General features: G+C 42.3%; 3 protein-coding genes across 3 annotated transcripts; 1 reads left to right on the top strand and 2 right to left on the bottom strand.

The window, feature by feature from the left end:
- Nucleotides 1-612: 612 nt before the first annotated feature.
- LOC100827669 (homeobox-DDT domain protein RLT2) lies at nucleotides 613-14,835 on the bottom strand. The gene is made up of 18 exons (XM_003566934.4): nucleotides 13,904-14,835; nucleotides 13,278-13,790; nucleotides 12,054-12,130; nucleotides 10,831-11,349; nucleotides 10,646-10,738; nucleotides 10,398-10,562; nucleotides 10,074-10,296; nucleotides 8,870-8,970; nucleotides 8,562-8,648; nucleotides 7,608-7,742; nucleotides 7,363-7,518; nucleotides 6,088-6,294; nucleotides 5,287-5,994; nucleotides 4,666-5,214; nucleotides 3,125-3,727; nucleotides 2,938-3,042; nucleotides 2,003-2,251; nucleotides 613-1,749 (listed from the first exon to the last, which is right to left on the bottom strand). The coding sequence occupies exons 1-18, from the start codon at nucleotides 14,106-14,108 to the stop codon at nucleotides 907-909; spliced, it is 5,538 nt and encodes a 1,845-aa protein (XP_003566982.1). The 5' UTR covers nucleotides 14,109-14,835; the 3' UTR covers nucleotides 613-906.
- Nucleotides 14,836-16,081: 1,246 nt separating this feature from the next.
- LOC100830820 (pentatricopeptide repeat-containing protein At5g46100) lies at nucleotides 16,082-18,139 on the top strand. The gene has a single exon (XM_024459058.1). It carries the CDS (start codon nucleotides 16,228-16,230, stop codon nucleotides 17,656-17,658), a length of 1,431 nt encoding a protein of 476 aa, XP_024314826.1. The 5' UTR covers nucleotides 16,082-16,227; the 3' UTR covers nucleotides 17,659-18,139.
- Nucleotides 18,140-18,775: 636 nt separating this feature from the next.
- Nucleotides 18,776-19,707, bottom strand: LOC100827369 (protein DMP4). The gene has a single exon (XM_003566933.4). The coding sequence runs from the start codon at nucleotides 19,400-19,402 to the stop codon at nucleotides 18,776-18,778; it is 627 nt and encodes a 208-aa protein (XP_003566981.1). The 5' UTR covers nucleotides 19,403-19,707.
- Between the last annotated feature and the right edge of the window lie 1,527 nt (nucleotides 19,708-21,234).

Raw genomic sequence — 21,234 nt, 5'->3', positions numbered from 1 at the left:
TTCTCCTCAACCTTGTTCGAACTATAAATCATCACCATATGCCTGTTGCGCTACCGCTTCGATGATAGAGATGCCTAAAATGTCAGACTACCAAAAGTAGGCATCAAGCAGATCGAGGAACATCCAACACATACAGTATATGATATGATAGATACTCCAGGAGTAGGCTACTTCCCATTTTGACTTTGTTACAATAGTGACTAACTGGCTTGATTTGATCTATCCGAAGTCCAACCATGCCAATCTCACGAGTACAATATAACCTTAAAAGAATTTTAACAAGAGGTCTAACTCCTTGGAAAAGAATAGTGTCCACGGCATCGCACGAGTGTCAATGCAATATTGCTTCATTTTTATATGATGCAACCAAACAACTTCTAGGAGTACTATTGGTAAAAGTATTCGAAATTTCCATAGAATTCAACATGCCATGACATAACATAGTATTTCTATATATTTCTTATTTCTATGTTTTAGAATTCCAAAAACGCCCTGTAGGGTCGAGATCCACACCTGGCCAGTGTCACGGCAGTTTATGCATTTGCCATCCTTTTATCACCTTCACTACCAAAATGAAAAACATGGTTTAACGGAAGAGACACCCTTGCAGCATATGTAAAGGCAGCTATGCTCATAAAATTATAATTTGCCTTGGGCACATTGTACAGATGAGGGAATCGCACCAACGAAATTAAACTAACAAGGCCACAAGCCCTTTTACACTGCTCGATTGTCTAGGCAGCTACGCGGCGCCAGACAACCGATAGAAATCTCAGGTACTACACTAGACCCTACTACCAAGCAACAGTTTCTGTTCCACACTAGCATTGTTGCCCCAAAGGGCAAGATTATTGTTCATTCACTATTACTTGCCTAGATGTCCAACCGACATTCTTCCTAGGGCTCTTATTCGCTGTACTCAGACGAATACGAGGTAGCGCCTTCATCTTCATCTGCATTCGCCTCAACTCCGTCGCCACCATCGTCTCCATCATCGCCTATATCGTCATCCTCGTCCATCTCATCATCATCAGCAGCAGCAGCATGGTTGACGTCATCGTCTTCCCCGTCCTCATCACCCTCCGCGTCCCCTTCAGCATCTTCATCCTCCTCGTCGGTCTCATCATCCATCACGCCATGGGGTCTGGACCCACTAGAATAGGCTATGGAGTAATCTGGAACTTGCTCATCGTAATCCTCATCCATGGGTTGGCCATTTTCCTCAATGTCTTCTGATTGATCTGACTGAGACCCCGAGCTGTTCTCATCAACTTCCATATATGGCCTCCTGTCCTCCAAGCCCCACTCTTCCGCACCTGAGCTTCGTGGAGACTCCGTGACGGTGGCAGGTTTCACATTGCTAAGCATGCTAAAGCTTCCCAATAAATTAGCCTTTGGAATAGATCTGCCTCTCCCATCAGATGATGGCTGTCGAGGCCTAACTGTTCGACGTCCTCGCCCGCGGCCGCGGCCACGACCACGTCCTCGACGTGCATTCTTTCTTGGGGCTTTCTCATATGCAGCAGTGTCATCCCGAAATTCGATCCTAGATGAGCTGCTAACACCTCTCGGGACCCTTCCACCTCGACTTCGACCTCTTCCTCCCCTGCTACCTCCTCTACTTCCCCGTCCACGACCCCTGCGGCCACTACTGGGGGGCCACCTTCCATCATACAAGTCAACACTAGCTGGTTCCAACGGCTCTATATGTTGTGTCTTCTTAACAACTGTATGCCTTGATGGAAGCTTCTGCAGGAAGGAAAATACAATTACACAATCTGGAAGGTAACCAATGGTAGCGTTGCGTACAAAATAAAAAGTGCACGTTGTGCAACCAAATCAACTTTAAGTCTTGAACATATGACAGCCACTTGTGATTTAATTGCATATGTATAGTAGAGCACAACTAAAATAATGGACTGGAGAGTTACACGTGAATAACGCTGCAAAGATACTAAACTATTTTATAGTTAGTAAACAACAAAAGTTAGTATTATCTTACCATGGAATCTCCACCATCTCTCTCTGTCTTCTGATTTTGTGTGTATGAAACCGCATAATCAAGTTCCAACATTCTTAACGTGATGGCAGCAATAGTGTCAGGAACCCATGTAAGTACAGAAGCTCCAGACAATCCAAAAGGATTCTGGGAATGCATATCTTGTATGTTTAAGTTAAGATATTCACTCGTCGTTTCAAATTCAGAAGATAAATAGTCTCGTCTTATTGCACCTTCCAGCAGAGTCAACATCTGCAACGGAATACAAAAAACATTAGCTCAGATGAAATAAGTACAAAGTACAAACACATCAGTATGCATGTGATTCCTGCATCTGTACAACCGTACAGGGGCGGGGCTATTACAACGCACGGTTTTTGAATCAAGTAAATGCACTCAGGAAACATCAGTTAGTTAGCTACGGCGTTACCAAAAGAGGGTAATAGAAATGAGTATATAAGCAGACATGAGCCATCAATTCAATACAATCTAAATTCTTCAAGGAAATTGTTTATGCCTGTCATATCAGCATTGCCCTTGCTAGTTCAATTTTAGGTCTGCTGAGGCTGGAACTAGTAAAGACTAAAGACACTGATTGCAGGTGAAGCAGTCAAAATCACATGGTTCGAGCTACCATGGTCCTAGTCAGTTTGATGTCAAATTCTGTTCACAACCAGTTAAACCAACCACCTGCTAATGAACTGCAACAAGAGAGGATAACTATTTCAGTAATTTAAGAATTACCTACATTAATTAACTTAATGTATCTTGCTTATTTGAGGTGTGTTTCTAAGAAGACCTTGACCATCTGCCACAATTGTTTCTAGCCAACATGATCCGAGTCTCCGAGATCCATTAACAGCAACGGAAACAGACATCCACCAGACAAATAAAACTGTAATCACGTTGCGGCAGCAATGGGGACACGAATGCAGTACCTGAAAAATTTCCTCAACAGATTCAGTAGAGTGCAACTTTACACCCCAGGATTTCCGATATCCATCAGTCCAAAATGGTTGAAGTGCTTCTGATGGTATCATAGCCTGTTACAAAATATACACAAATTTTCAAACAGTTCCTCTGGCAAAAAAATAATCAGAAGCAAGCAGACAACAGAAACTTTGCCTCAATTGTAGCTAACTGCAATTTTAGCATTCTGATTCCTATTGGAACAGAGTAGTCTTCAATTTGCATCTTCCAGTTAGGGTCAGTTCTCCGCTTCTCTTCACATTGTGACACGTGCTCAGAAAAATTGTGAATGGGTTTGAAAATCTTATGGCACGAAGAGCAGTGCCTTTCTTCTGCTAAGTAAATCTGATAGCAGTAACAACAAGAATGAATCAATGTAGAGCATCTTTTCTTCCCATACTTCACGGCACATGTCAGTTTGCGATCGTAGCATTCCCTCCACATCCATTTCAAAAAACCATCTGCCCTTTTCGAGATAGCAGTCTTCTCAGCATCATTACGCCCAAGCTCTATTCTGAAAGAATCAGACGATACAGTAGAAAGAGTACTGCTTGGGCTTCCAAACTCACTACGGTAACTTCCCTGCATCAAGTCAGTAGCTCCATTCTTTAAATACCTTCCAGCTGGCTGTTCTGTAGCCGCGTTACTTTTCCTCTTAATACCTTCCTTAAAGGTTGCTTCAATCCTTTGCAACATCGAATGCAACTGTGCCTCCCGGCTGCCACGTGTATCAAGTGAAGCTACTAAAGAATCAAACGCCTGCATTTTCATCACAGTATATCTATGGATTAGAAACTATGAAGAATCAAACGCCTGCATTTTCATCATAGTATATCTATGGATTAGAAACTATGTGATTTGCATATGTAAAGAAAATTGAAAATAGAGGGAAACAGATTTCACATTTCTACATGGTGTTTTGCAATGGATGGACAGAAATCAGCATTAGGTTGTATTCCAAGAAGTAGGTACAATCATATTTTATCTGTCAACTGAGGATAAAGACGATATAGATGGAGCAAACAACTAAATTCAAATGTTCGTCCAAAAAGAGGAATTTAGTAAAAAGTCAACTTCAAACTTGTTCAAGCTAGTTCGGTAAAATTTAAATTCAACACCTATAAACCCTGTTTGGAACGAGATTTTTTTTCGAGTAAAATTCCTAAATATCCCAGTATTCCGAACAGGACATAATGGTTTAAAAAAAATCATGCAGTTCTGAAAGTTCAAGTGTTTTTTTCATCACATAGCCAATAGGGCACTTAAGTTTCACATCTGGGAGAAGCTATGTTGCTGCAGTACAGTTATAGACATGAGATAAAAAAAAAGTGACACTAAAAAAATAGCCAGCTGTCAGTGAAGTACCAACAGTTTTGGGTTTTGACTGTGAATCAAGCAGGTAATTTCTAGATGGTTGCCATGCCACTAACTGAAACTTGCCAACTATATGGTGGCCCTCGTGAGCCAGCAGTAACTAGCTAGAGGCAGAAACTACACTAAATCAGTATGATACATCCCAGTACCAGACATCACATTAATCTTTATAAGTGGACTAGTGCGTGGTATTTAAAAAATCATAGCGCACGACCAAAAAATAAAATAGCATAATCTCTAGAAAAAGTCATCTGATTTCTAAATTGCAGTTTCGAGTATTGTGTATAACAACAATGTTAATTGTAATATGCCAAAACAAATACCTCCTCTGAGTCAATAACCCTCCAATATCCATCTCTCGATTCAAAAAAGATTCTTCCTGAACCAGGGTCATTTGGTGATGCAGAAGTTGAGAACTGCCAATATCGGTTTCGTCTGCGATCCTGACCCAGAGGCAGTGATCTGTAAACATACAGCTGCTCTGCTCTATGACCAATGTATGATTTCAACTGAGACCGTGTTTTATCAGCATAGGCATACTGCTGAGCAGATAAATTATCTGGTGTCGAACTGATGTCCTGCCCTACACCATTCCTCTCATATGACACATTTCCAGCATTACTGTGACTATATTGATCAAGCATCTCGGTATTGTTTACAGCCCCCATATTCCCATCAGTATCTATATCAATATTACGGGCTGGAGTTGGAGTAGTCTCTGTAGCATTATGTTCTGGATTAACATCAGCCTTTAAACTCGTGTAAGAACTGTACTGCATTCTGCTAGCAAACTCTTCCTTGGAACGCCTCTTATCAAGTTGTGCCTCCGCCCACATTTGTTTCTTTATGGCATTCGCTGCTTCCAAACGTTCCTGCAAGACTTTCAATCAGATCCTGTCTACTGAGAAAGTAAAAAATGAAAGCATAGTTTGAGGACATTTTACCTCAAGAACAGCACGGATGGAGTTCCCTTCAGTGGCAACACCAACAAGTGCGACCAATGCATTAAGCCGTTCCTCGACACTAAGATTGTAATAGTCACCTTCTGCCAATCCCCGTACCCAAGACTCGCCCTGGTAGCTTTCATCAATTTCTGCATCTTCCGCATTACCAGTGATTACCTCGTGATGATCAGATGAAGCTCTGAGAGGTGAAACACTTGAAGTACCTGCCGCGTTGGACTTGTCTAAAGAAAGAATGATAGCACCCTTTTCAGATTTAGCGAAACTAATTGGTTGGGTTAATGCAGTATCCGTGCTATCTGCCTCTCCCTTTATGTCACCAACTTCAGTTGCCATTGGTACTACATCTTGTGCTTTAACAGCAAGGGGATCACCATCTCCTACCTCAATATTCACATCATCAACATCAGGATCATCATCAGCATCATCACATTCAGAATCCTCGTCCCTCTCAGCATCATCCACCTCCTTCTCAACTTCAGAGTCAGAAAGCACATTCTGAAAAGCCCTAATTTTTTCACGCGCTGCAGACAATATAGCCTCAGAGTCAGCTGGATCTTTTCTATAAGGGGACTTGACACAATATGTTGAAGGAGCAGTTCGCTCAAAAAGTTTCGTGTCCCTTGATAAGGCAGCAGCTATAGATGCCTCAGGCGTCTTGCTTGTGGTAAGGTCTCGTAATCCCGATTTCTGAGCAGAGGAAGAACCATTTTATGAAATTAGAGATACAACCACGGAAAGAGATGACAAAGATAGCATATATTTAATCTTTATGCAGCATACCTGGATTTTTTCTGCAACTTCCAATATCGTGAGACCGTTGCTTTCTTCAAGAGAAAGCACATGGAAAGCAGCAAATTTTACTGTTCCGGGAGTGAGGCGGTGCCGAGATCTCCGATGGGTGTAGCCTCTTTCTTTCATCAAAGCAGCAGCCCTCACGGCTGCTGAACCATTTCGGAGAGTGGATATGACATTCTGACCATCCTGACCCTATATATCAAATTTTGTACGACCTTGTTAAAATTCTTCTAAGATTTTTTCTTGCCATCCAGAAATAGAGAATGTGTTGTAAATTATGAACTAGTCTAAAAGGATCCTACGTTCGAAAGCTAATCCATGAGAAGTTACACCACAGTGGCACAGTTGACTATACTGCAACTACACTTTTGAGTTTTGACATTTGTATGCCTTCTCAGCCTTAACAGCAAACTTGGTAACTATAATTGAATAATAAGTACTCCCTCCGTCCCATATAAGTGACGAAATATTACATGTACCTAGACGATTTTTGGGTATATATACATTAACTGCCATCAAGGAGTCTTGGTGTTGCCACTGAAGGGAACTCCATCAAGTTTGTCCAAATATTTGGACAAACTTGAGTCACTTAACATGGGACGGAGGGAGTACGACTTATAAGAATACACCTTAAAGAGTAAAGCACACCAAGACTCCTCGATGGCAGTTGCAGCCTTCAAATGAAGCAAATATGATTCCAATTTACATATCTATAGTTTTATACCAAAAGATGCAAATGAATATTCAAATACAAAAAAAAGACGAAAGAGCTGAAGATTCGTTCCGACCAAAATAGAAAGAAATGAAGATTTATCTCTACCATATTTGAGTTTGTGATTACACGAGGCGTATGCTACCTGCATGCTAACCTAATTCAGATTCTCACTCGTATGCATAATTATGTAATATGAGATTGAAGGGCCGATGATTGCTCCAAAGAAAGGAAACCATCTTGATTCATCACTCACTTATATCTGCTCCATATCTTCCGTATAAATAACACGACATGGCACAGAGAGTACACTACATTTGAAAAGTTACAACCGTACATTGCTGGCTACATTCAGATTGCTATTTTGAGACTAACACCACAATTGGTTCAGCATTAGGGCACAGATACAAAGTGATAGTTTGAGAGAATTTATATTAGACACAGGATTGTATTTGTATGTACTTTGGAGGTTAAACAGAATACCAAGACAGAGTTCAAGCTGGAATTGTGTAATCAAGCTGGAGTATATAGTACAAGATAGCACAAACCTCATTTTCATCGCGATAAAAAACATCTTCAGCGTTCCTTTTCTTTAATTGGGGTCCAAAACCAGCAGATAAAGCAAACTGTCGTAATATTTCAGGCCAAGTAAGAAGATTGAGGTGGTGCTGCCAGCTACGTATATTGAAGCCCCAAGAATATGCCTATAAAAACAGTTCAAATATATAAATAGCATGCAGACAACAAAAGGCTTAAAGAACAGTTAGAGCTTTCAAGATATCTGCAAGCGCACCCCTTCAACAATTTGTGGATGGCCACCGCCTGGATTCACACCCAGTGCAACCGATGGAGTTCGTGCAACATCCTCGATATCCTTTATGATGGATTTCAGAAGAGCAACATGGAATTCCCCCAACAACCTTGAATCCTACAAAAGAATAGTAGAAGTTTAGGTTAAGCTAAATATCAGCAAAATAGCAGCTGAAACTTATCAACTTCGTAAATTATGAGTCCATTAAATCACAAGATGGTATCTTACAAGATTCGTACATAAAACACATTACAGCTACACAATTCCAACTACAACAGTACATAGCACCTAGTAGGCTTTTGATGCCTTCACCTTCACCCAACAGCTAGGATTTAAGCAGAGTGACCTTAAATAGCATCTTTGAAGTTGATAGAAGGTGAGGAGCACCCTACCGAGATCAACAAACAAACAGAAAACTATCTGTTTCAATTTAGGAGTAAAAAAAACAAAAATCATGAAAAAATATCCAATTATGTATTAACAAAAGATGTTTGATTTTTGCAAGGTCTATGAGGTCCAAGTTTGACAATCACTGTCCAACAAAAATAAGCTGGTAAATTTGTAATTATTGTTATTATGATTATAAAACAGTTACAGCAAATATGCACATACGACTCCCTTGTGTTCTATCTAGATAAATAAGCACACACAAAGCAGTCAGATCAGGAATATTGGATTTGACACAATAAATGCAACATAAAAATTTCACAAACTAATTCAACAAAGAGAAGAGCTTGTACTCGACCAGTATGTATTATAAGAACATACACTTAAATGCTACTCCCTCCGATCCTAAATTATTGTCGTTGTTTTAGTAAAAATTTGAACTAAAACAACGAGAAGAATTTAGGATCAGGAGTACAAATTTATTCTACCTCTTTTCCCCTTTTTACCAGTCCAGGAAAGATAATTACCCTCTCCAAATATAACACTTACATAATCATGAAGTGACTGGACAAACTCATCAAGTGTAACTGCTGAAAGCCCGAGAACATCAGCAAAAGTAATCAAGAATTTCCACACCTGTAATTCAGTTAGCAACAGCTTCCATTACAAATTTAAGAAAAACAAACAAATTTGAACTATGTAACCCTGAATAAAATAGCATGCGCCAAATGTGATAGACAATGCTTAGCTCAGAAAGTATCAGCAATTCTATCAGATAGAATGTTATCTATGTAAAAGGTATACCGAGAAATAAGCTGTAAGAATGCAACGGGAATATATTGCAACCACACCATTACCATCAAAAGATTTCCAAGATTGTTCTCAGATCCTGTCCAAGGCTTTATCAAAAATGGCACCTTCAGTTTCACCGTCTCAGGGGGGAATTGGCTCAACATGCCTGGAAGTGGATAAAACCACATTCACATTATGAGACTTCACATGCTGGAACAACAATGCATAAAACAAAACTAACGCACACTAAAAGCTGGGGCCACAACGTTGAGTATGAATTTCTTTGGCACTTCCATAACTCATAATTAAGAAGGTATTTTTACTACCAAACAAATACTAACTATTTAACTAATTACATGACTTGTTCAGTCTTCCCATCACTAGACGTCATTTAACCTAGGGCTGCAAGTGTGATCCCACTTATGTCTCACTTCTAGTACATTGAAAAATTGAACTAGAAGTGGGATATTGGTGGGATCCCACTTGACACCTTAATTTAACCTTAAGCAGGTGTTTGGGCGATAAATTTGTAGGTGGATTTTGCAGATACTTGTTTTCAGGCAAGATACGGCATACGGGAAAGTGGATTTGGTTTACTTTGATTATTGTATTCCACTTAGAATCATGCAGAATGAATACCGAATTTGATGACGAGAGTGTTTAGATTTCCTGCTTTGAAGTTCCCAAAAGGACAGGTTGAAGTATTTTTATATAACTGAGTTTTAGCTAAAAATGGATTTATTTTATCCTTATTAAATACAAATCTAACAAAAAAAAGGCCCTGTTTGGTTAGGCTTAAAGTGTGGCTTTTGACTTGTGGCTTTTTGCTTATACCATCATCTGACAATATCAAGTGAAAAGCTAAAAGCCAAAGCCAAAAGCATAAGTGCGTTTTTGGCTTATAAGCCAAAAGGCCAAAAACAAAAGCCACAAGTAAAGTCTAAACAAACAGGGTCAAAGTTTGAAAGGGAGTTTAGTAAATTTAATTTTCCTAAAAGTGAAAAAAAAAATCAAAAGCTTTAACATGTTAACTACACGGTACCCTATTTTCTTGTCCAGTCATTAACCCTAAAGAAACAGGTGTAGAACAGTGATCAGATTAAATATTAGTCCGTCATTTCCCATTTCAGTCCAATGTGACTGCTGGCTATGTTCTATTAGAGATGCATGAGAATATCAATTTATTTCTCACAAAACCATTAGAAGTGAACTGTTACTTTCAGCAGAGTGTGGTATTAAGAAGTTTAGAACAAAACTTGATAAACATACCTCGAAATGAATCAAGCTGCTGCAATGTGTCACTATCAAGAGAAAGCATTGAGGGCAACCCTTTGCTTTGTGCAGCCAATTCCATTAGCTCCAAGCGCTCATCTTCAACAAGTTCCATATACTCCCTTGCAATTCTGCGTGCTGTGGCTCTTTCATTGGCAGCTTTTTGCCTCGCCGCCTCTTTCTCTTTTCTGAGTTCTTCCTTTTGCCTTTGTTTCTCTGCCTGCACACATGTAGATAGATCTTAAAGCTAAACAGATAGAGTGGTACATATACTACAGTACCATGGGTTACAGTTTATTCAATAGGAACTATAGAACTAACTCGTCTAGATTGCTTCTGCAAAAATTTCTCCATGCGCTCATGTTCACGTTTTTGTTCCCTTTGGAACCTTTCTTCCTCTCTTTGCCTCTCACGCAACAATCTCTCCTCCTCTTTTCTCCTTTCACGATCATGTCTCTCCATTTCCTTGCGCATTTGTTCCTCTCTCTGCACAGGCATGGAACCGCCAATAACTATCGAGCCAAAGATATATATATATCAATACAATAACTGAAAGAAAAAAAAACTACCTTTTTCCTCAACATATCCTGTTTCTCAAGCTCCTTCCTAATTCGTCTTTCGTGAGCCTCAACTTCCTTTGCGATTTTTGCTTCCTCGTTATGCTGAAGTGCATGCCAGACAATTTAACATGTCGACAATTAATTTGTATGGCTGAAAAATAAGAAGCATATATGAGGTCAGATAAAAAACTTACTTTTCGCTTTCTATCCAATCGAGAAGCATCTTCGTCAAGATGAGCCCTTCCTTCCGATGATATAAGTGGGTCTTCATAGCCAGCAACTTGAGAAATACCAAACTGACCCTCAACTGGCACAGAATTAAGGTTGCTATTAGACGGATTCATCTCGTAATCTGTTGATGCTGCTGGAAACACCTGAGGCCTGCCAGATTGAGGCAGAAGACCAGAACCAGATATTTGGCCTTCAAAAGCATAACCAGGAGCCACCTCCTCGGATCCATGAAGAAGATGCGATCCTGGAGTAAGAGATGATATCCTCGAATTTGAAGCTTCAACTGGAGTGTCATAGTAATGAGATCTACTTGCTCTCTCATATGTATCACTTGGCTGTTCAGGAAGAAATTGATACTCATGGACTGCCCGGGATCCACCATGAGGCAGATCCTGAGATGTATTACCGATCGTTGATTTTCTCTTCCCAGCAAACGAATTCGGAACAAAAGGGTGCTCCATGCTGGGCAAGAATGACGATACCTAGGGGGGAAGGGAAACAAAAGGACGACAAACAATTAAAGGTATGTAAGAAAAAAAATCAAGGGGAATTCAAGTTTTCGAAGGAAAATATTGCACAAAGACTACTCTCACTTTCGATCATCAAAATACAGATCACGGCACAGATTATTAGAAGGACAAGATTGCAGTACAAAGACCCATTGAGAAGAGGCTTATAAATAGACGCGTGTATAGGAGGCAAGTTCAATGCACAAGGGTGTCAATGGCGTAAAACGCGTAAAGATAACCATTATTCGCATTAAATATGCCCATAGAAAACCAGGACATCTGTGGATTAGTTTAGCACAATCAATGCGTGCATTTAACAAAGGTGGTGTTATTTCCCTTTTTGTAAACACCATGCATGACGTTAATAAGCTAGCCGGCACTACACAGTTATGATGCCATGTCAATATGTGTTGGCACCAACTTTCTTTACCATTTGGTAGATCCAAATGCATGGCCTAGTCAAGATTGAAAAATAACCATAGGAGCTATTAAGTACACTACATACACTTATTTCACTGGGGTAGGACACTTCTTTGTTTGGGGATAATAGGTCAAAACAGTTAAAATGATATTAAAAACTGCACATGCTGAGAGGTTATGAGAACCAACAGTGTTGACTCACAACCGCTGAGAAAATAAGACACAAACTTACTTCCACAAGTTACCTAAAGATTTACCTTTAAGAGATTTGGATCATGCCTAGAAAATATCTTTGCATCATAAGATCGCACTGGCTGCTTTTGTTGCTCCGGAACTGCATGGGCAAAGTAATGTCAGCGCCTGAGCGATTAGAAGCATATGAAATTATGAATAAGTGGTAAGCTGGTAACTATTTACATGCTATCAATAGATTCCACATAAGAACTTCTGTTCACCGGATAGAGAAGGTCAAAAATACAGGCCTTAGAAATCCTAAAGGGGAAGAATCAGATGAAATGATCTCGTCCGGTGCTATCAGGTAAAATTAAACTTTAACCATTGTATGAGATTCGGATGGATTGAAATTAGAGACTTCAGGATTCAGGTGGTTGGGACAAAACCAAGCTCCTGTATGTAGCCCGTGCGTACACACCCCACTCCTTGGCAGAGGCTGTGTCTGCTCAATTTGAAGGTGCTGGAGCATACAACAACCACAGGAGGGAATGGGATATGTAATAGGAATTCAGGATCGAGCAAGGTTGAGCAAGTCAACTGGTGTAGACGCCTTAAGATTCGTGTGAGAGACTGACCCAATAATAAATCGCTATCCCATGGGATGGTGGTGGAACGGCATACCGACCTCCGTTCCTTAATTTGCTGTGTATATGGTTAAAAAATAGATATTCATTTTTGTTTGATAATGTCCAGCCAGCAATATGTAGTTCTTTTTTGACCGAAACTGCAGGGGAAACCCCGGCAGCAAATTTAGTAGAAACAAAAGCCACACTGTACGGAGCTAGACTGTAAAAAGGGAAGACAATCCAATGGATGTCATTTCTATTGCAAATAAGACACCTTTGAAATTTCCATCTCAAATTTTTGTTGATCAGTCATTTTTCTAAAGCATTTTTCCTTACTAACTAATGACTCATCCCCGTCACATACCATTATTTTGCGCTTCCTAGTTAGAGGAGCAACAAAAAAACTGAGTAAACTAAACTCTAGGCCTTCTGTAGAGAAAACAAGACACAAGATCATTGGGTTTAACAGTGTATACATAAAAAAACATGAATGTTAAAATCGCCTAGGGCATAATCATTCAGCCCAGACATAAGACCTGAAAGTTTCCACTCAGTTCAACTATAAGATATCTTTGGAATTCCTATTCTTTTCTTTTCTTTTTTGAGGGAGTGGGCTTGGGCATTCTTTGGCTTAATAATCCTTAAAAGGAACACAAAAATTTGAGATTTTAGGACAAGTACCAATTGGTGCACCAAAGGCACCTGGAGGAAGGGGATCAAATTCAACACCGAGCACTGGTCCATCCTCCCTCAACGGCTCCCCGAGCTGTGACTCCACAGAATTAATCACCCTGAGTTCAGCTTGCCTGAACTGCATCGATGCCACCGGTGGTGACATCATAACTGGCAGTGGCTCGTAGTACCTCCTCCCAATATCAGGAGCAGAAATCCTGGGCACAGCAGAAGATCGCCCACCTCCCCTTCGCGGATGAGTGGGGGGGAGTGGCTCATCATATGGACTGACAGCACTCATCATAAGGTCACTGCTAGCCAGCAGCATTGCCTGCAGCGGCAATACTGGTGGTGGCACCAGTAAGGGCGCTGCCGGAGCTTCTTCGTCGCGCCGTTGCCTCTTGGCCGGTGGCTTCCTGTCCTTGAGCCGCCTGTGGCAGAACCACATTTGCAGCTGCCTGTCCGACAGACCTATCTTCACTGACAGCTCGGCGCGCATAGCCTCCGAGGGGTACTGCTCCGCTGCACCAAACCAAAACAAAAACATAATCAAATCGTCATGCAAAAACTCAATAAAAAAACAACCAAAAATCTAAAAAAATTCAAAACATTTCAAACCATCGAAATTCCCCCACCTAAATACGTCTGCTCGAGAACATCAAGCTGGTAGGGGGTCTTCATCATGCGCTTCACCGGCTTCTCCCCAGAGCCAGAGGGACCCGCGCCGCCCCCGGAGCCAGAAGCTGGGGCGGCGACTGTTGCCGGCGCGGGAGGCGGAGACGTCCTCTCCTCAGGGGTCTCCAGCGGCGGCCCGTCTCCATCACCGCCGCCGGCGTCCATGGCGGCGACGACCTGAAACCCCCAAACCTAGATCCAAACTCCGCCACAGGAACGCCCAGAAACTCCCACAAGCTTTCCCCTCTCGTAGGGTTTCCCCGCACCACCAACAACAACAAATGCCGCACTTTTCCACTATATACCCCAGACGGGGAAAAGTCGAATCGATGTGCGGCTGGATCTTCGCGCTGAAGAGGATGAATAATAATGATGATAATAATAATAATAACTTGAACACTACGAACAACGCCGCGACAGAGGGATGAGGCGCGGGGGCAAACACGAAAGGCAAAGGCGTTGTTGGAGTAGTAGAGATAGGGATGGGAAGATTGGGGAAAAAACAGGAACAGCAGCAGCAGCAAGGCGGAAGGAGCAACAGGGAGGGCTACTGCTGGAGCTGGTGGATTATTCATGCGCCTTTGGGATTGGGTTCCGATTTGGATCGCTTCCATCCTTTGAGTATGCTGCTACTCGCTAATAAAAACCAAACCTTTTTTTCTCTCTCGCTTTCTTTTCCGTCAGAGGTTCAGGCCTTTTTATTTATTTTCTTTGTGTGTGTGTGATGGGGAGGAACTTAAAGGAATATTTGTGGATCGCTGGGGAGAGAGAGAGGGGATGGAATAATTAGTGGGTGCTTGGATTTCTTGGGGTTTGATCTTGGGGGTGGCTTTTGTGCTTTTGACTAGTGGTTGGTTCGCTGGTGCGCGTATGTGTTCATGGGATTGCTCCTCCTGTACGAGCGGAGGATCATTGGACGAAAGCAAGGGGATAGAAGAACTGGGCGGGATCTTCTGTGGGCAGCGGCTTTGCGTGGCCTGGGACTTGTCCGTGAAAGGACATCGGTCGTGCACGTGATGACTGGTAGTGGGCCCTCCTGTCTCCGGGTGGAGGTGCCTGACGCTGGGATGTTTCTGACCAGTGGGCCAGCGGTCGGTCCCCTCGTCAGTTTACGTACATTTTTCTGAAAAAAATTGGTCGGTCAAAGTTTAAAAGTTGTAAGAAGTTGACTTCAAAAACCAGTAAAACATTTTTATATTTAAGAATGAAAGGGATATTTCAATTTCATATTCAAAATTAGTTAATATAAAAATATAGGAAAAATATATGCTAAATTGGTGTTTTTTTAGGTCCCAGACTTCGCATTTTTGTGCTAGGCTTTGAGAAGGCAGACCGAAACTCAATTCGGCCATGTAAGTCGAGGTTTACTACCGATTTGTTTTTGCCACCCTTGACCATTGAGCTTTCTATTTGCATGCTAATAAAATTTAATGAAACAGACAAAAATTGTTTCTCTAGAACCACTTCTACAAAATGCACAAGACACGAAAAAATTGTTACACATATGCGCAGCTAATCACTCTCACAATATCAAAAATGTCCCATCATAAAAGAGAAAGATAGAAAGGTGTCATCTACGGATGCACTATAGAGAGAGGCCAAAACGAAGTTGGACTTGCCAATGACCTGACGAAGGAACTACCCCTCATGCTAGAGGGGTCATGAATTTCGGTCTTTTGTCAATTGCAACGAACTCGTTCTTTTCTGGAGATCCCATAATGACGGTTCAGAGAAAAATAATCTTAAGAAACAAGAGACCATGTGCATTATACTTTCTATTCTCAAATAACCGTACTTATAGCTCTTGTCCTAGTCAAAAGATTTGAACTTCGGCTAACTTTATAGAAAAAGAGTAGCAATATATATAACACTAAATCAATATAATATGAAATTATATTTCAAGACAGATCTACTCATAATAAACTGGTGTCATAAATATTGTTGTTTTTTCCATAAAATTAATCAAACTTTAAAATATTCTATTTAAAACAAGAACTAGAAGTACGTTTACTCGAGAATGAAAGGAGCATGAAAGGTGGCTAGATTATCTAAAACCTAATTTCAAACTAGCAGATGAGTACAAAGAATGGGAAAGGAAAAAAGAATACTGTTACAATTATATACTGGAACCACGAATCGTATAATTGACGTGATCAAACTGGTCAAACCCCGCCCTTGCCAAAGCTGCAAAGCCGGGCAAGGGACAAGCAAACCTTCGTCGCGCTGCTCAACATACTTCCGAACACCTTCCAGGCTCACATAGTCCCATCCCACCATCCGCCCAATGCCGCCGGCCAACCTCACCCCGGCCAAGTGGCCCAAGACCCTCACAGCCGGCCACCTCCACCGCCTCGTCCGCGCAGAGCGTGACCCGCGCCGCGCACTCGCGCTCTTCGACGCGGCCACCGCCGCGTCCGTGTCCGCCCCAATCCTCCCCTCCCCGGACACCGTCTCCCTCCTCACCTCCCGCCTCGCCTCCGCCGGCCTGCTCCCGCTCGCCACCTCCCTCCTCTCCCGCTCGCGCGCGCTCTTCCCCTCCGCCGCCGACCTCGAGCCTCCCTTCCTCACCCTCCTCCGCGCCTTCTCCCGCACCCACCGCCCCCTCGCCGCCCTCCAGCTCTTCCGCTCCGCTCCCTCCGCCCTCGCTCTCCCCCACTCCGCCCGCTCCTACACCGCCGTCCTCGCCACCCTCGTCTCGCACTCCCATCTTCCCCTCGCCCACTCCCTCCTCGCCGACATGCGCGCCGGCGGCTTCGCGCCCACCACCGCCACCTACAACGTCCTCCTCAAGGCCCACTGCTCTGACGCGTCCGCTCCCATCGAAGACGCTGTCCGCCTTTTCCGGAACATCCCCAAACCCGACGCCTGCTCCTACAACACCGTCATCGATGGACTCTGCCGCCGCAGCCGCCGGGCCGACGCCCAAGAGATCTTCTCCGAGATGGTAGCAAATGGCGTGGCGCCAACGGTGGTTACTTACACGACTGTTATCAATTGGCTTGCACGGGATGGTTGCTTGGATGATGCGCTGAAGATGTTTGATGAAATGGGGAGGATAGGGATTGCACCCAACGTTGTCACCTATAGTTCTCTGATTGATGGATTGTGCAAGGGTGGGCGTGCAGCATCAGCGTTGGAGTTGTTGGATAGGATGGCCAAGGAGGCAAAGCTGCCAAATACAATTACATATAGCTCTGTGATTAATGGCCTCTGTAAGGAGGACAGGCTGAATGAGGCAATGGAGGTTTTGGACCGAATGCGTCTCCAGGGGAGGAAGCCTGATGCTGGATTGTTTGGGAAGCTAATTGTTGGTCTGTGTGGTGCAGGAAGAGCCGTGGAGGCTGCAAACTACCTAGATGAGATGGTTCTTTCTGGTGTTGAACCGAACCGGGTGACATGGAGCCTGCATGTCAGGATAAATGATGCAGTGGTGACAGCATTATGTGCTAAGGGTGAAGCTGGCAGGACTTTCCGGGTGTACCAGAGCATGAGGACCCGTGGCATTTCTACTGAGCCAGGCACTTTTCATCTCCTGGTTGAGTTCTTCTCCAAGAAGAACGATCTGGAGAAAGCAGCTCATGTTGTGCTTGACATGTTGTCAGAAAAATGCATCCCAGAGAGGGAAACATGGGATATTATTCTCACTAGGTATTGGAGTAAGAAGAAGGTGAGACAAGAAGCTGAGCAGATGTGGAACCAGTTAACAGTTGTCTGATTCAAAAAAAAAAATATTGTGCTATACCATGCCAGTATAAGGTGTGCTGCAAATGTGGAACCAGTTAACAGTTATCTGATTCAAAATAATCTTGTGTGCTAGTACAATATGCTCCTGAGCTCTTAACGTGTTAGTCTTTCCATCACGGTGTTACACAAGCGAGAGAGTTTGTCACCAAAACTCTTACACTGCAGTGCTTCCATTTCCAGGATATGTGAAAGTATTGAAGTTTATTGTATGACATAATTTTTCAAGTGACAAGCATGATGGCAGGGAGGTATGATGTGGTGTTGCCTTTCATATCTCTTGTTTCTTATGTATAGAAATATACTACATGCATGGCTGCATAAGTTAACTTTTATTCTCTTCATCTTTCTTTTGTTTCCTTCTGTTGCTAACCTAAATGTTTGTTCAGGGTTATTGCAGAAAGTCATAAAAGCTGTATGATATAACCTTAAGAATGCATTGTAGTCTCCGAACATCTTAATTTTGGACAAAATGCAAATTATCAATACAAAATATAATGGCCTATACGTATCAAGATTGAAAATAATACTGAGTTATGCTATCTGCCTAAAGGTAAGTATAATGATTAGCTGTTTCCCAATAGCCTATGATTTTGTTAATGATTGCTGTATTTGCCAAAAGATGTATCCAATACATTGTCCTACCAATATGTGCAAGCCCAATTTACATGCACTGGCAATTTGTATGTAGAGACTGGGATACAGTGGAATCCAAATGATGGCTTGAAACTTAAGTGGAGAGTTCAATTTCATGGCTAATGTTTTCTAGAAAATTGCCAGGTTCTGTTGTTGTATCAAACGATTCTTAAAAATGCGTCCTTTGGTACCCTTAACTGGTATTTTGACAGTATAGTAGTGGACATTAAGAGAAACACGGAAGATATGTAATATGTACCAGGCATATTGTTGTGCACACAAAATAAGCTTGTGTACATTGAAGATCATGATTGGTATTTATATTATTTTACCGTAATAGGTGTCACATATTTCTGTCTATCCTTCCTATGGGGCTTTTCTTTACATTGCCCTTTGCTTTTGACTCTGTGTTTTATCAACATGAACTACAGCGAATAATTCTTTTGAAGACTCAGCTATTGTGGAGAGACTGGGAAGCCTATGCCATGGCGAGTTGTTGGGAAGGTAACAAACAGCATGCTTCCAATAACACCAATAGCAATTGGCAATGTTTTGAGAACTTGCTTTGTATCCTCCGATGGTATTGGATAGAAGCAAGATGCCACATTTTGGTCAAACAGTGCGATCGCGACAAAAATCATTGCTGAGACAGTAGCATGGACAAAGTCTAGAAATTGTATCTTGTATTCAACTGCAGCATTTGGATCAAGACTAGCTCCACCATCAATGACCCACAATCCTTTGAACGTGGCAAACCCATATCTTACCTTTCCTTGCTCATCCCTGAAGCTATCTGTGAAGCTAAGAACAACACATGACAGTGCACACAGCACCACAAGCCCTCCTGTCATCATCTGATTCGCATTGCTGCAGTGACCATGTTTTGCGAAGATCGGGGCCAGGAGCTGGAAGGCAAGCACTGTGCCTGTTGGAAGGAGTTTGGAAAGGTGCTCGGTGCTCTGGTATGTCCGTCTGAATGCTTTCTGCGTGGGGCTTATATTGTTGGTGCCATCTGCTCGGTTTGACAAGAGATGATGCCTCTGTTCCTGCTGCAATTCCATGTCGGGCTGTGGAGCCGCCATTGTTGGCTTGTTGGCGGTGCCCTGTTTGTTTGCTTCGTCCTAACAGATCTTTGAGGATCTTGTACTAGAGGAGAGAAGATGGTGGGGCTTGTAGCATTCTACCAATGAAATGGAAGGGATTTGAAGGCAAGGAAGCTGGTGGTCGGTTTATGTTCGCTGCCCATTTTTGGATGTCTTGCAAGAAAAAGGAAGCATAACCAAAGCCAGGCTGCGAGTTTTCTGGGTTGCTGTTTCTGGCGAGAGAAATATGGGGGTATTTGGGTCTGCAGTTTCTTTCTTGCAGTTGTAAACGCACGTTTGGGTAACAGAAGGAACATAAACATAGTTATTCTGGGTCTATTTTTTTTAGTTATGGTTTGTGGTGGTTACGCAAGTGCGGGCTGTTCTCGCTAATGTTACCTACTAGGCGTACTTAATTGCGCAATAATGGTTTTTGGCTGTCATTTTCCTCTCCTGGAATTGGACGCTGTCAAGAACCATGAAATGAAGGGCAGTAGGCTCTCCCCCAACAATCTTGAATACTGCTACCAGCAACCGCAGAAGAACCTTGAAATGAACTATTTCCTCCGTTTCTTAAAAAATGGCATATTTGCTTTCATTATGGCATATTTGCTTTCATTAAGACAAAATTTTGAGCACAAATTACTATATTAAAGTGTGGTTTATATGTCATGAAACCATAAGTATCATGAAATATTTTTGATAACGAATTTAACGATACTAATTTTATGTCATATACAACATATCTTGACATAGTAACTTGTGATCAAAGCCTTATCTATGAAATCTAATATGTCATCCTTCAAGAATGGAGGGGAGGGAGTACCTTTTTGTGCAATGCCTAGCGGCCCAATTTTACATTAATCATCGCCCATCACAATGCTCGTCAGCAACCGTAGAAGAATTGCGAATTGTGTTATTCATGTGTTGGTACATATTGACAGGTAATTGTTGGTATTAAGGCCTCCGTCTGTTGGCCCTTGTTTTTTTTTAAGGCTGTTGACCCTTGGTTTTTCATTCTTCTTGACACGTTGGTTTTTCATTCTTGAAGTTACGACAGGGTAGAACCGTAGAAGGCCCATTGAGTTAGTGACTTGCTCGAAGACAAAGGAAGTTGTACAGGGCCAATCTCGCCTCGTACATGGAAAATAAACAGTCCAGCCCAACATTACGCCGTCACACAAAAGTTGCAAAGAACGCGTCGATAGGCCCTCGACGATCTTCAGAACGACCGCTTCATCATCAGAAAAGAAAAGGAAGACAATCTTCAGAGCGACAATTCAGACAAACATCCACTACTGTTTCATGCATGCGATCCCTGCATAAAGACCAATGGGAACAAATCACTTTAGGCTCCGACAAGCAATTAAATTGCTTTTTCTCTCAGGGCAAACCTGCTCCTCTCTCCCTAAAGCTAGCTGCTTTGCTGACGACACGGGCAAGGGAGAGCATAACCACTTTGCATAGCATAACATCCTGCAGTCTGGGAGGGGACATTTCAAAGTTGCCAATATATCGATCAGAGACGACAGCATACGGCTTTAATCATGTGATTCCTCCTTTTCCATCCTTGTTTGCATCATGGCATGAGATCATTTGAGAATGCATATATGGAAGTACGGAGCATCTCTTATACACTCGACTCGAGTCGGTCAATCGAGTTTCTTTAGCAGGGACAACTCGTCGATTTTCTGGAAAGAAAGAGAAACCTAGCATACGAAGTATCTCTTTTGTTACTTGTTTATCTATAATTCATATATAAGCCCCCTTCTGGACAGCTTCTAGGTCCCAGGAAGCCACAAGCTGAAAAGAAGACAAAATTTCTTGAGAGC

This window comes from Brachypodium distachyon, chromosome 2, assembly GCF_000005505.3.
Source record: "Brachypodium distachyon strain Bd21 chromosome 2, Brachypodium_distachyon_v3.0, whole genome shotgun sequence".
Classification (NCBI taxonomy): Eukaryota; Viridiplantae; Streptophyta; class Magnoliopsida; order Poales; family Poaceae; genus Brachypodium; species Brachypodium distachyon.
The sequence above is the reverse complement of the archived record's forward strand: the minus strand, read 5'-3'. Positions and strand labels throughout refer to the sequence as shown.

Excerpts from the sequence above, each read along its gene's own strand:
- LOC100827669 (XM_003566934.4), bottom strand. The coding sequence starts at position 14,108 with ATGGACGCCGGCGGCGGTGATGGAGACGGGCCGCCGCTGGAGACCCCT. Across the intron at positions 13,791-13,903 it reads TCTCGAGCAGACGTATTTAG|CGGAGCAGTACCCCTCGGAG; the intron begins GTGGGGGAATTT and ends GGTTTGGTGCAG. Across the intron at positions 2,252-2,937 it reads CTGTTGAGGAAATTTTTCAG|ATGTTGACTCTGCTGGAAGG; the intron begins GTACTGCATTCG and ends ATTCCGTTGCAG.
- LOC100830820 (XM_024459058.1), top strand. The coding sequence starts at position 16,228 with ATGCCGCCGGCCAACCTCACCCCGGCCAAGTGGCCCAAGACCCTCACA.
- LOC100827369 (XM_003566933.4), bottom strand. The coding sequence starts at position 19,402 with ATGGCGGCTCCACAGCCCGACATGGAATTGCAGCAGGAACAGAGGCAT.